The sequence below is a fragment of the Tamandua tetradactyla genome, chromosome 2 (genome assembly GCF_023851605.1).
Source record: "Tamandua tetradactyla isolate mTamTet1 chromosome 2, mTamTet1.pri, whole genome shotgun sequence".
NCBI lineage: Eukaryota > Metazoa > Chordata > Mammalia > Pilosa > Myrmecophagidae > Tamandua > Tamandua tetradactyla.
The window spans coordinates 123,007,021-123,022,618 of NC_135328.1; the positions used below are offsets into that span (position 1 = coordinate 123,007,021).

Sequence of the window (15,598 nt, forward strand, 5' to 3'; positions counted from 1 at the left end):
TGAGAATAAAATCCCCCTGAGTTTCTTGTTCATAACAGTTTCTGCCCTAATTGAAAGTCAGTTGTCCTGGATATAAAGTCCTTGGCTCACACTTCTTTCCTTGAGTATCTTAAATATGTAACTTCAGTTTCTTCTGGCATTGTCATGGTCAGGTTCATGTGTCAACTTGGCCAAGTGGTGGTACCTGTTTGTCTGTTTGGGCAAGTGCTGGCCTGTCTGTTGCGATGAGGACTTTCATAGAATTAAATCCTGATCATGTCAGCTGCATCCACAGCTGATTCCATTTGGAATCAGCCGAGGAGAGTGTCTTCTGCAATGAGTGATGCTTAATCTAATCACTGGAAGCCTTTTAAGGAGGATTCAGAAGAGACAGGCTCTCTGCTGCTTTAGCCAGCGAGCCTCTCCTGTGGAGTTCGCCCAGACCCTCCATCAGAATCGTCAGCTTCACAGTCTGACCTGTGGATTTTGGACTCTGCATTCCCGTGGTTGCATGAGACACTTTTACAAATTTTGTATTTGTGCTTCCTGTTGATTCTGTTTCTCTAGAGAACTCTAACTAATACAACTTGGTGTCAGGAGTGATTCTAAAGAAGCAGAATCTTAAGACTGGGCTCTTATGAATGGTTTTCTACTCTGACTAGACCCAAAGGCACTAAGGACTCTGATTCTTATAATCAGAATGACATTCCCAATCCATGGAGTGAGTTGGCAAAAGAGACAGTCAAAATATCCCCATTCAATTCTCCTAATTTTTCACTTGTACGAAGCCAGGCTCTGGAAAATAACATTTTTGGCACCCTCACGGAGTTTTATGGAAATAAGAGGTATAGAAATATTGGTTGGTTATTGTTAGATACACTGGATACATTAAGGAGTGAAAGGGATGGGCTTAAGGTTTCAAATGAGAAACCTAAGCGCTGTCTGACAGATGTAGAAGTTTCTGTGAATATCCTAAAGGATACTCCTATTTGGCCTGTGCAGAAAACAGATGGGTCTTGGAGGATGACAGTGGGTTATCATAAGCTCAACCAGCTCATCTGCAGCTGCTGTTCCAGGTGTGGTATCATTGCTTGAGCAAATCAATGCATCCTCTGGTAGCTGGTATGCAGCTATTGATCTGGCAAATGCTTTTTTCTCAATAGCTGTTAGTAAAGACCACCAGAAACAGTTTGCTTTCAGCTGGCAAGGTCAGCAATATACTTTTACTATCCTACCTCAGCCCTGTCTCATAATCTTGTCCTCAGGGACCTTGATCATTTCTCCCTCCCACAAGACATCACACTGGTCCGTTATATTGATGATGTCATGTTGATTGGACCTAGTGAGCAAGAAGTAGCAACTACTCTAGACTTACTGGTAAGGCATTTGTGTGTCGGAGGATGGGAGATAAATCCAACAGAAATCCAGGAGCCTTCCACCTCAGTGAAATTTCTAGGTGTCCAGTGGTGTGGGGCATGTCGAGATATCCCTTCTGAGGTGAAGGATAAGTTGCTGCATCTGGCCGCTCCTATGACCAAAAAAGAGGCACAACGCCTAGTTGGTCTCTTTGGATTTTGGCGACAACATATTCCTCATTTGGGTGTGATACTCTGGCCCATGTATCGAGTGACCAGAAAAGCTGCTAATTTTGAGTGTGGATCTGAACAAGAGGAGGCTCTGCAAACCTTCTTGACCAAGAGGGGGAAGACTGAAATGAGACAAAGTTTCAGTGGCTCAGAGATTCCAAACAGAGTCAAGAGGTTATCCTGGAGGTTATTAAGCATTAAGTAGAGATCACCTTGTTATTCAAGATGTAATGGAGAAGCTGGAGGGAACTGCCTGAAAATGTAGAGCTGTGTTTCAGTAGCCATGTTTCTTGAAGATGATTGTATAATGATATAGCTTTCACAGTGTGACTGTGTGAGTGTGAAAACCTTGTGTCTGATGCTCCTTTTATCTACCTTGTCAACAGACGAGTAGAACATACGGAATAAAAATAATAGGGGGAACAAATGTTAAAATAAACTTAGTTTGAAATGCTAGTGATCAATGAAAGGGAGGAATAAGGGGTATGGTATGTATAAATTTTTTTTTCTGTTTTCGTTTTATTTCTTTCTCTGAATGGATGCAAATGTTCCAGGAAATGATCATGATGATGAATATACAGCTATGTGATGATATTGTGAATTACTGATTATATATGTAGAACAGAATGATCAAAATAGGAATGTTTGCGTTTGGTGTTTTATAGTATTTTAAAAAATAAAATAATTATTAAAAAAAAAAAAAAGGAGGCTCTGCAACAGGTCCAGGCTGTTGTACAGGCTGCTCTGCCATTTGGGCTATATGATCCAGCAGATCCAGTGTTGCTGGAAGTATCCGTGGCAAATAGAGATGCTATCTGGAGCCTTTGGCAGGCCCCTAGAGGAGAATCACAATGCATACCCTTAGGATTTTGGAGCAAAGCCTTACCATCTATTGCAGATAACTACTCTCCTTTTGAGAAACAGCTTTTGGCCCACTACTGGACATTAGTAGAGACTGAATGCATAACCATGGGCCACCAAGTTACCATGAGACCTGATTTGCCTATCATGAGCTGGGTGTTGTCTGACCCACCAAGCCATAAAGTTGGACATGCTCAGCAGCACTCTATTGTAAAATAGAAATGGTATATAAGAGGTAGGGCCAGAGCAGGTCCTGAAAGCACAAGTAAGTTACATGAAGAAGTGGCCCGAATGCCCATGGTCTCCGCTTCTGCCACATAACCTTCTCTTTCCCAGACCAGAGCCTTGGCCTCTTGGGGAGTTCCTTACAGTGAATTGACTGAGGAAGAGAAAACTTGGGCCTGGTTTATAGATGGTTCAGCACGATATGCAGGTACCACCCGAAAGTGAACAGCTGCAGTGCCACAACCCCTTTCTGGGGTGTCCTTGAAGGATAGTGGTGAGGGGAAATCCTCCCAGTGGGCAGAACTTTGAGCAGTGCACCTGGTTGTGCATTTTGCTTGGAAGGAGAACTGGCAAGAGGTGCATTTGTATACTGACTCATGGGCTGTTGCTAATGGTTTGGCTGGATGGTCAGGGACTTGGAAAGACCATAATTGGAAAATTGGTGACAAAGAGGTCTGGGAAAGAAGTATGTGGATAGACCTTTCTGAGTGGGCTAAAAACATGAAGATATTTGTGTCCCATGTGAATGTGCACCAGAGGGTGACTTCAGCAGAGGAAGGTTTTAATAATCAAGTGGATAAGGTGACCCGTTCTGTGGATACCAGTCAGCCTCTTTCCCCAGCAACTCCTGTTATTGCCCAATGGGCTCATGAACAAAGTGATCATGGTGGTAGGGATGGAGGTTATGCATGGGCTCAGCAACATGGACTTCCACTCACCAAGGCTGACTTGACTACAGCCACTGCTTAGTGCCCAATCTGCCAGCAGCGGAGACCCACACTCGGTCCCCGATATGGGACCATTCCCCGAGGTGACCAGCCAGCTACATGGTGGCAGGTGGATGACATTGGACCACTCGCTTCATGGAAGAGGTAGCAATTTGTTCTAACTAGAATAAACAGATACTTTGGAAATGGGTTTGCTTTCCCTGCACGCAATGCTTCTGCCAAAACTACCATCCATGGGCTTACAGAATCACTTATCAATCATCAAGGTATTCCACACAGTGTTGCTTCTGATCAAGGAACACATTTCACAACAAATGAAGTGCAGGAATGGGCACATTCTGATGGAATTCTCTGGTTTTACCATGTTCCCCATCCAGATGCAGCTGAATTGATAGAACAGTGGAATGACCTTTTGAAAATTCAATTATGGTGCCAACTAGGTGGCAGTACCTTAAAAGGCTGGGGTAATGTTCTCCAGGAAGCTGTATATGCTCTGAATCAGCGTCCACCTTATGGTGCTGTTTCTCCCATAGCCAGGATCCATGGGTCCAGGAACCAAGGGGTGGAAATGGGAGTGGTACCACTTACTATTACCCCTAGTGATCCACTAGGAAAATTTTTGCTTCCTGTCCCTGCGACCCTGAGCTCTGCTGGCCTACAGGTTTTAGTTCCAAAGTGGGGAGTGCTTCCACCAGGAGAAACAACAGTGATTCCATTGAACTGGAATCTAAGACTGCCACCTGGTCACTCTGGACTACTTATGGCCCTGGATTAACAAGCCAAGAAGAGGATTACATTATTGTCTGGGGTGATTGACCCTGACTATCAGGGGGAAATAAGACTGCAACTACATAATGGAGGTAAAGAAGAGTTTTCTTGGAATATAGGAGATCCCCTAGGGCATCTTTTAGTACTGCCTTGCCCTGTGATTAAAATCAATGGAAAACTGCAACAACCCAATCCAGGCAGGACTGCCAATGGCTCTGAAACTTCAGGAATGAAGGTTTGGGTCACCCCACCAGGCGAGAACCATGGCCAGCTGAAGTGCTTGCTGAGGGTGAAGGGAACATGGAATGGGTAGTGGAAGAAGGTAGTGATAAATATGAACTATGACCACATGATCAGTTACAGAAATGAGGACTGTAATGCTGTTTTGTTCATGTTGTACTATTTAAGTTATAAGATACCAAGTTTAAGAATGAACATTACCCAAGAACTCTCTATTCTGGAGAGATTTAATGTGTTTCCAGTTATATGCAGGACAGTTGAGTATTGTTAGGTGGAAAAAAAAATGGGTGTTTTATTATTTTTTATTTAGAAATTAGGTATGGTTTAAGGTAATGTGTATAGTTGCCAAGTTGACAAGGGGTGGACTGTCATGGTCAGGTTCATGTGTCAACTTGGCCAAGTGGTGGTACCTGTTTGTCTGTTTGGGCAAGTGCTGGCCTGTCTATTGCGATGAGGACATTTCATAGAATTAAATCCTGATCATGTCAGCTGCATCCACAGCTGATTCCATTTGTAATCAGCCAAGGGGAGTGTCTTCTGCAATGAGTTTATGCTCAGTCTAATCACTGGAAGCCTTTTAAGGAGGATTCAGAAGAGACAGGTTCTATTCCTGCTTCGTCCAGCTAGTCTGTTCTATGGAGTTCATCCAGACCCTCCATCGGAATCGTCAGCTTCACAGCCTGACCTGCGGATTTTGGACTCTGCGTTCCCATGGTTACGTGAGACACTTTTATAAATTTTATGTTTGTGAGTATTTGCTGTTGGTTCTGTTTCTCTAGAGAACCCTAACTAATATAGGCATGAAGTGTTATGTCATGGTTTTTTATTCCCTTGATGTCAAAAAGGAATTTTGTTTCCTTTTTTCTCTTCTTTATAATCCAATACTTTTATTAGATTGTATTTTGGTGTTACTCATTCTGAATTAATAGCTGGGTCAATGCACTGTACAATTTCTTTCTTTTTTTTTTTTCACAGTACAATTTCAACTTGATTTTTATTTCAGGAAAGCTGTCTTATATAAGGACTTGAGCTATTTGTTCTGTTCCTTTGGTTTGGCTTTCTTTTCCAGGGACTTCTTTTACTGAAATGTTCAATCTTTGCCTGTCTTCAGTATTTGTCACGTTCTCTCAAATCTTTATTTCTTCATTTCTTTTTGTTTTGTTTCAAATTTCTTTCTCTGTCTCTTAAGGTATTGTTGTGTTTATTTCCTCTTATTTTCCTTTTTTATTTTAGACATAATTTCTGAGATAACTTTTTTAAGACATAATTTCTGAAATAACTTTTTTTATTTCTAAGTCTTTCTTGAGTTCTGTCCCTCATTTCTGAGTTTTTCTTATGTGGATTGTTGTTGTTTTCATGTCTTTTATCATTTTCTTAACATCTACCTCATTTTGAGATAGGTTAGTTTTAATCTGTTTTGTGAGCTCATCTTTTTGGCTTGTTTTCATTGTAGGGATATTATTTTGCTCCTTATTTCTATTTTCTTACAGTAACTTTTATGAGTTTCATCCTGATACTTTTCTGTTGCTCATTTTTATATTAAATTATTTTCCCTGGATTTCTTTAAATGAAGCAGGATCTAGGATGTCTGTTATTTTTTTATATGTTTAAAAATGTGGTGGCTTGCTTTTTGGATTTCCTTAAGTTTCTTTGCTTTGCTCTAGACCATCTCTTTCCTTCATCCCTGTTCCTATCTTGCTCATTTCTATTCCCTCCTAGCACTTTCTCATTGTATGTGGGGCCTTGACCTGTATTGGAGCCCTTGTCAGTAGTTTGGGGAATTCTTAGGGGCCAGCCTACTCCAGTCCCTTCAGCCCTTCTTACTACAAGCCTCTCTCACCCACTCAGCATTAGAGAGTATAAAACCTTCCCGGTCTCAGCTGTTGATCTCAAATTGGCCCATTGTGCTTTCCAGTAAATATATGTTGGCTACCGTGGGGGTCTCCTGCTCTCAGACCTTGATGTCATGCAGTTTGTGGTTATATATGTATCCTATCCACATTCTTGTATTTTGAGGTCAGGTTTATATATATCTTGTCATCAAATTTTGTCATAAATGTCCATGAGCTTTTGGTTTTACTGTTTCTATGTGGAGATTCAGAGAGATTCCCTTATCCTTTTCTGCTTTGCTTCCCTTGCTGCTACCATCAAACTAGAACCTAGCCAAGTGAGTTTGAGTTAGCATTGCTTTCAAAAGTGTCTAACTTATTTCAAAAACTAAATTTAAGAAGTTGTTGCATGAGCAAGGATATTTTGCTATAGAAACCTTTGTCATTGATATATTTCCGATTCAGATTTTCTTTAACAGTTTTATTCACATATCATACAATCCATCCAAAGTATACAATCAGTGGCCCTTGGCATAATCACAGTTATGCATTTATCACACAGTTAATTTGAGGATATTCACATTGCTCCAGAAGAACAAAAAAACCCATACCCCTTATACCCTGCTATTATTAATGCTTTGCTTTGGTATAGTACCTTTGTTACAGTTGATAAAAGAATATTAAAATGTTACTGTTAACTAGTAGTTAACAGTATGCCTTAATTGTATTTTTACAATTGTATGCCTTAGAATGCCTTAACTGTATTTTTCCCATATACCATCCTATCAGTATCACTTTGTAATTATACATTTGTTCTAGTTCATGTAAGAATTTACTTATATTTGTATGATTAACCACAATTATCATCAACATCAGGTTTTGCTATATTATACAGCCCCATTCAGACTTTCTTTTGTGGATATTAGTAGTTTCATTAAAAGTTTGTTATGATATGGGGAAGGTTGTATTTTTTACATAGCTTCTCTAATTAAGAAAAAGTAATTTTTTACTCAAATATTTATTTTTAAGGGTAGTTATTTAATGAAAACTTCATTCTAATTGCATATGTACACACAAACAAAACATATATAGTTATGTTACATGTTAGACACTACATACTTATTTTTCTAAATTGTAACCATAAGTCCTTTAATATATATTTTCATTGAGAAATCTTCACCACACATTCTAACCATATTATACAATATGTGCCTCACAGTATCATCACATAGTTGTGTATTCTTCTCCATGACCATTTTTAGAACATTTGATTCGCTCCAGAAAAAGAAATAAACAACAATAAAAAAGAACTCGTACATCCCATATCCCTTACGCCTCACTCTTATTAACCCACAGTGGTTCAGTCTACCCAATTTTTACCATGTATCTCCCCCTTTTATTTATTTTTTATCCTTGTTTTTCTTTTACTCATCTGTCCATACCCTGGATAAAAGGAGCATCAGACACAAAGTTTTCACAATCACACAGTCACATTGTAAAAGCTATATAGTTATACAATCTTCTTCAAGAATCAAGGTTTACTTGAAAAAAAAAAGAAGAAGAATCAAGGCTACTGGAACACAACAGTTTCAGGTACTCCCCTCTAGCCACTCCAATACACCATAAACTGAAAAGGGATATCTATATAATGCATAAAAATAGCCTCCAGGATAAACTCTTGACTCTGTTTGAAATCTCTCAGCCACTGAAACTTTATTTTGTCTCATTTCTCTCTTCTTCCTTTTGGTCAAGAAGGTTTTCTCAATCCCATGATGCTAGGTTCTGGCTCATCCCAGGGAGTCATGTCCCATGTTGCCAGGGAGAATTACACCCCTGGGAATCATGTCCTACCTAGCGGGAAAGGCACCTGCCAAGTTGACTTAGAGAGAGAGAGGCCACATCTGAGCAACAAAAGGGGTTCTCTGGGGTGACTCAGACATCATTATCAGTAGGCTTAGCTGCTCCTTTGCAGGAATGAGTCCAAGGCTGAGGGCTCAGCCTATTGAATTGGTTGTCCCCACTGCTTGCGAGGATATTTGGAATCCCCCAAATGGGGAAGTCCCCAAGGGGACTTTCCAGTTACTTTTTTATTCTCTGTCCATATTACTCTGGGAAATACCAGGGCATCACACCACTTGTATTAACCAACAAGATTTCGTATCCTATTCAAGATTCTTTGTAATTATGGTGTTCAAGTAAACTGACCATACAAGTTCAATTAGATAATTTCTACCCCAAAGACAAATTTTGCACCAAATAAACATCTTTACTGTTGGTCTTGCACAGAGGTTGAAGTTTGAAAGTGTGGACCATATCATAGTATACTCAGTATTCTGATTTACCTTAGTCCTATCCCGAGCAGCTTCATTCATATCTCTAGATAAAGTCTGATCACTTTTTCAGCTTTTTTAACAGTTGCTGAATGGGGTAATGCTGACTTTCATAGCTTCAGTGCTCTAACTCAGAGTCTCAGGTGTCACATAAAAATATCCAGAGTTTCAGGGAACGATCAGGTTATATACAAATAGCTCAGTAGCTCAGAATTTAGAAATACCTTAGTATAACTTAGGAATGCCTAGAATGGACAATGATGGTGATTAAATGTACAAATACAAAAATGTTTTGGCATGAGGGAGAACGCCAAATATATGTGATTTCTATTAGAACTTACAATCTAGGAACCTTTAAAAAGGCCCCAACCTGTTAACTCATGTTCTTGGCTTCAGTTCTCTGAGTTTGTTTATTATAGTTAGTCCATATGAGTAAAGCATGATAATATTTGTCTTTTTGTTTCTGACATTTCATTCAGCATACTGTCCTTAAGGTTCATTCACCTAGTTGCATGCTTCATAACTTCATTCCTTTTTGCAGCAACTCAGTAGTCTGTTGTAAGTAAACACCACAATTTCCCCTTCCATTCCTCAGTAGTTGCACCCTTACACCACCTCCATCCATTGTGAATCACAAACACTGCTGTCACAAACCCCAGTGTGCAAATGTGCATCCATACCCCCATTCTCAGTTCCTCCAGGTATATACCTAGCAAAAGGGTTGTAAGATCATATGGCAACCCCACACCTAGCCTCCTGTGGAACCTGCATACTGCCCTCCGAAGGGGATCTCAGCTTCCCTACTGACAGTGAATAGATACATCTCTTTCTCCACATTTTCTCTAGCACCTGTTTCTTTCTGTTCATTTTTAAAACAATTTATTCACATATCATACAATCAAAAGTAGGTAAATAAACATGCCTTTGCCACCATAACCTATATGAAGACATTTCCTTTTCTTCCACAAAGAATCCATAGCCCTCCGCCATGCCCCCTGCTTGTTGACACTTAGTTTTGGCATGATGCCTTTGCTACATTCAATGGAGGATATTACATTGTTACTGTTGACTATAGACCCTAGCTTGCATTGATTGCACTTTTTCCTGTATACTGTCCATTTTTTCAGTACCTTGCATGCAATGTTGACGTTCATTTGTTCTCCCTCATGCCAAAATAGTTTTGTATTTGTACATTTAATCACCATCATTGTCCATTCTAGGCATTCCTGTTATACTGTCTCAGTCTTTATCCTTTATCTTCTGGTTTTGTGCGTGCCCCTAGCCCTTCTCTCTCAGCCATATTCACATTCGGCTTCATTCAGTTACTTATATTATTGTGCTACAATCAAGTATTGTGCTATCCATTTTTGAATTTTTATGATCAGTCCTGTTGTACAATCTATATGCCTTCAGCACCAAATGCCCACTCTCTACCCTCTTTCTATCTCCTGATAACCTGTGCTCTTAACTTTAACTCTCAGAGTTCACTCATTAAATATTAGTTCATACTAGTGAGACCATCCAGTGTTTGTCCTTTTGTTTCTGGCTGATTTCAGTTGGCATAATGTCCTCAAGGTTCATCCATGTTGTGACATGCTTTGTGACTTTATTCTCTCTTACAGCTGTGTGGTATTCCATCATATGTATATGCCACAGCATGTTTATCCATTCATCCACTGATGGACATTTGGGCTGTTTCTATCTCTTGGCAGTTATAAATAATGCTGCCAAAAACAGCGGTATGCAGTATTGCCTTCAGTTTCTCTGAGCCTAATAATGGGATCCTAGTAATGGGATTGCAGGATCATATGGCAATTCTGTACTTAGCTTCCTGAGGAACTGCCAAACTGCCTTCCAGAGCTGTTGTATTCCATTCCCATCGACAGTGGATAAATGTGCCTCTTTCTCCATATCCTCTTCAGCACTTGTTTTTGTTTGGTAATGTCCATTCTAGTATGTGTGAGATTGTATCTCATTGTGGTTTTGATTTGCACTTCCCTAATAGCCAGTGAAGTTAGCATCTTTTCATGTGCCTTTTAGCCTTTTATAGTTCCTCCTCTGAGAAGTATCTGTCCATGCCTTTTGCCCATTTTTTATTGTTTTTTTTTTTGTCTTTTTGTTGCTGAGTTGTAGAATCTCTTTATATATTCTGAATACTAAAATCTTATTTGATATGTGGTTTCCAGATATTGTCTTCCATTGTGTAGGCTGCCTTTTTACTTTCTTGAATAAGTTCTTTTTTTTTTTTAATTTTTTTTTAACGTAACAACATACAAACATGAACGTTCTTACCATATGATCATTCCATTCTTGGTATGTAAACAGTAACTCACAGTGTCATCGCTATAGTTGTGTATTCATTACCACGATCTCCTCTCAGAACATTTGCATCAATCCAGAAAAAGAAATAAAAAGAAAAAAGAAAAAAATTCATACATATCATACCTCCTCCCCCTCCCCCTCACCGATCACCAGCATTTTAATCTACTAAATTTATTTTAACATTTGTTCCCCTATTATTTATTTATTTTTAATCCATATGTTTTGCTCTTCTGTCAATAAGGTAGATAAAAGGAGCATCAGACACAAGGTTTTCACAATCACACAGTCATACTGCAAAAGCTATATCATTATACAATCATCTTCAAGAAACATGGCTACTGGAACACAGCTCCACATTTTCAGGCACTTCCCTCCAGCTTCTCCATTACACCTTAACTAAAAAGGTGATATCTATTTAATGCGTAAGAATAACCTCCAGGATAACCTCTCGACTCTGTTTGGAATCTCTCAGCCGTTGACACTTTATTTTGTCTCATATTGCTCTTCCCCCTTTTGGTCAAGAAGGTTTTCTCAATCCCTTGATTCTGAGTCCCAGCTCATTCTAGGATTTCTGTCCCACATTTCCAGGAAGGTCCACACCTCTGGAAGTCATGTCCCATGTAGAGAGGGGGAGAACAGTGCATTTGCTTGTGTTGGCTGAGAGAGAGAGAGAGAGGCCACATCTGAGCAACGAAAGAGGTTCTCTGGGGGTGACTCTTAGGCCTAATTTTAAATAGGTTTAGCCTACCCTTTGCAGGGTTAAGTTTCATATGAACAAACCTCAAGATTGAGGGCTCAGCCTATTGCCTTGTCCCCACTGCTTGTGAGAATATCAGGAATTCTCCACTTGGGAAAGTTGAATTTTCCCCATTTCTTACCGTTCCCCCAAGGGGACTTGGCAAATACTTTTTTATTCACTGTTCAAATCACTCTGGGATTTATCAGGGCATCACTATGGACAAACCTACAAAATCTCATGCCCTGAATGAGTTCTTTGATGCACAAAAGTGCATTTTTGATGGGATCCCATTTATTTATTTTTTCATTGTTTGTGATTTGGATTAAAGGTAAAAGTTTATTATGATAAATATTTTAGTACCATTATAAGCAAGTATTGGACTATCCTTTGGTTTGTATGCTACAATTAAATTTTTGTAAAATTTTTTCTTGATTTTTAAAAATAATCAACTGAATTTTTCGCCGTGCAAAAGATGTCAATAGTATGGAACTACTGCTGTTTTGAATAATACATAAAACAGGTCATCAAAATTAAGAAAACGCTGAGTAAATTTTCTACCAGGATAATCCTTTTGAAAGTTTTGAAACTGCGTACCATGAATACTATCTGGTGTTCTGATATTTAAATTTGAAGAGAACATTACTGGTCATATTATTTAACAGCCTCATATGTTTGAATGATTGGCAGTTTCTGGTTGAAGAGAGCTTCAGGACTGAAACAGCACAAGTGTTGAAGGTCATAAGTGAGGTTCATTGCCAGAGCCATTTGAACATCTCAGTTCTCCACTTTTCTTTTGGGAAAAAGAAATAAATAAATGATAGGTGACTGAAAACAAAGCAATAAAAAGGTAGCCATTTTTAAACCTCTTTCAGATAAAAGCTGTGAGTTCGTTTTTTTTCATTTTCTAAAATCCCATCTTGACATTCCTGGGCATATGTACAAAAAAAACAAAATAGAAAAACTAAAACTGTACAAAGCCAACCAAACAAAACTCCCTGGTCATATATCCCATGCTCCCCTTCCATCACCATAATCAAGCACATGTTTAAGAGAATTGATGAGGCTAGTACTGCTATTTAGTAATTTTAAATTTAGTAAACAATTTCAAATCAACAGCAAAAGCAAATTCCTAAATAGGACCCTCCACCATGACTTTCCTCTTGACCAAAACTCCCATTTCAGTCTTAAATCTAATGGCTATTACTTAATTTCAGCAGTTCTTATGTTGATGTGAGGGGAAGGTCATTTGCAAATTAACCTAGAGCAACATATTTGAACTCTTCCTCTTTCCAGTTTTTAAAAAAATATATTGTGATGTTAACAAAACAAATGCTTTTCTTCAGGATTTAAAATAAAGTAAACATGATATGTTTTTAATGCATTTAAGAATACATGGATCCATATTGGTTTGAAATGATACATCACTTAATAAACATCCAATTACCTCCTAGATGGTGTTCAGGAAGTGGCTTACATTCACTCAAATCAGAATGTGATCGGATCAAGCAAAGCTGAAAATCATATGAGCCGATGGGCAGCACGTGATGTATTTGAGTTGAAGCAGTTTTCCCAACTTCCTGCTAATGTAGCTGTTTGCAGTTCTAAGGTAGGAAAAACATAAGATAATATGATCTTTAGTTTTTTCACAGAAGTTACACAATAGAATCTTCTCTTAAGTATCCCTCAAAAGTCGCAACTAAAACTTTAAATGATATACAAATAAGTGTAAAAAACAAAGTACCTTTGGGGAAACTGTAGCTTCATATAGAATTTATATTTTCAGCAAAAGGATTTTTATAATATTAAAAGTAATACTTCCTACAGTCTTTTCCCATTTAAAATTGCTATTGTCTTGCAATAAAGTTTTACATAAATGTGATTGTTTATTTTCACAGTCACTTTTATCAAAGGCTTTAAAAAATATTTTATTATTGTTTGGCTTATTATTCTTTATTAAATCTTGGGAGATAAGTGTCCAAGAGCAGTTTTACTATCAAGTTATGGGTTGGAGCTAAAAATGTATATGGCATATAACAATGATACTCTGTTTTGAGTTAGTAGTAACTTTAAGAATGAAGGGGGCTGGGAACCCATTGAACTAGCAAGTTATCTTCCTTTATTCGTATCTCACCTGGTCCTTCAAAATATTTGGAGTGTCTTAATGATAAAACTAGAGTACAGAATGAAATTCAGGCTCAGAGAAAATATATATTAAACTGCAAGTTCAAGGCTGGGAAAAAGTAAATGCAGATATATAAACCATATAACTTTCTACCCATTTGTTTTAAAAGAATGACAAATTTGATTGAGTTTCCTGGTAGATGAAACAAAGGAAGAAACAACTGACTAGTTAAGTCATTTCTAAACTAGTTCATCAGGAAATGTTGGGGGGAGGTTTTGGTGGTCACCATGACTGGGTGCCCAACTAGGTTTAACTGGGCATACTACGCGGCTGCCATTTGGGGGACATCCCACATGCAAAGAATTGTTCTGTCTAAAATGCCTACAACACCCTGCTGAGAAACACTGAGCTAAATGGTTGTTTTTGTCCTTAAGAAAACACACAGAACATACCAGTTCTTCCAAGAAGAGCAAAGCTTTTCCTACCACTTAATTTGAAGGAAATTTGTCACATGGGGTTTTAAAAGGGGACCACTGAATGATATGGTGGAAGCTAGTTGTTTTGTAATATTTTTAGAGTAAATTTAATAATGAACTTAGAAAGCTGTGCTTTTAGCATGTTTCAGTATAATCCAAAGGAATAATGCCAGAATACAATTCATGAAAGCATTGTTTCATGACCCACGTACACCCCTTTTGGACATTCTCATTTGATCTTGGAATGTACTCTCTCTCACCCAACGCTGAGGACAGCATTTCTGCACTCTGAATGCTTTGTAGGAGCAATCTGAAAAAGTATGGTAAGTTAATAAAAGATGGGCAGAAATATACTGGGTTTGCCAAAAAATTTACTTTGAGTGAGGAGCGTATCAGAATCTTTTAAACAGATAACTAATTTTCTACTTTTTTATTTGTTTTCTAACCATGCCCTTTTCCTACCCGAATAAACGAAATTTAATGTGAAAAGGTCAGATAATTTGGCAAATCCCTTAAGTGGGTGTTAATGAAATACTTTAACTGGATATTAGTCATTGGGTTATCTCTCAGGGAAGAAATTGGCAGGCATGTAATTCCTCCCCAGATGAACCTGAGAAGCAGTCCCTAGACAGAGAAGTGATAAGCAATCCTTTTGGAAAGTTACAGAAATGAAAATGTAGGAAATAACACTTTGCCTCTAATATGGGGTTGGGGCAAGGGAGTTGCTTTATCCTTACCTTAATATCAGTAGTTTTCAACCTTTTTCTACCCAGCATTCTTGAAGCTGACAGCACAATCTCATCAGAAACCCAGTCTCTTCACAGTGATTTTCAGAGGAGGTGTAAGGCACCTCCTACAAGGAAACAAATTGGAGTATCTGCCTCCTGGGATTTCTAATATATATTTCCCCCACACACAAATATACCAGTTTGGAATCACTGCACTATACCCTTTTCATGGGATAGAAAGAAATTTATTGTCTAATGAATAAATCATAGTGGGTACAAAATATGCAGGGAATTCTCAAGCCGCTGGGCAGGAGGTTCGACCTCATGCCACCAATGCTGGCAGGCCAAGAACAGTCTGTATAAACATGCGCTCTTCCGTGGCTCACTGCTTTAAATCAATCCTAGTTACAGTAAAATTCCATCCCAACACAATAAAATCTAATCCCTCAGATTTGACCCGTACTATTTAACAGTTAATATAGTATAGCTGTACGTTAGTGTCTTGAAAGTTATATGATAAAAATCATTCAGGGACTGTGTTATCAATTTGCCATTAAAACAGAAAGATCTTACTTGTTATTTGAAAATCAGAATTTTCAAAATAGAAACTGATCATACATATTTATGATGTTCTTAGCTTTTCATCCGCATAGTGAAACTATAAA

At 38.4% G+C, this 15,598-nt stretch overlaps 1 protein-coding gene across 7 annotated transcripts in view; it reads left to right on the forward strand.

Moving 5' to 3' along the window:
* The window catches only part of ERCC6L2 (ERCC excision repair 6 like 2), a 170,803-nt gene that overhangs the window by 112,241 nt on the left and 42,964 nt on the right, over window positions 1-15,598 (forward strand). For all 7 annotated transcript variants that reach the window (XM_077148717.1, XM_077148711.1, XM_077148716.1 and 4 more), the window contains one exon: window positions 13,059-13,213. In XM_077148717.1, the coding sequence (XP_077004832.1) occupies window positions 13,059-13,213 (155 nt within the window). The remainder of the gene's footprint in view (window positions 1-13,058; window positions 13,214-15,598) is intronic.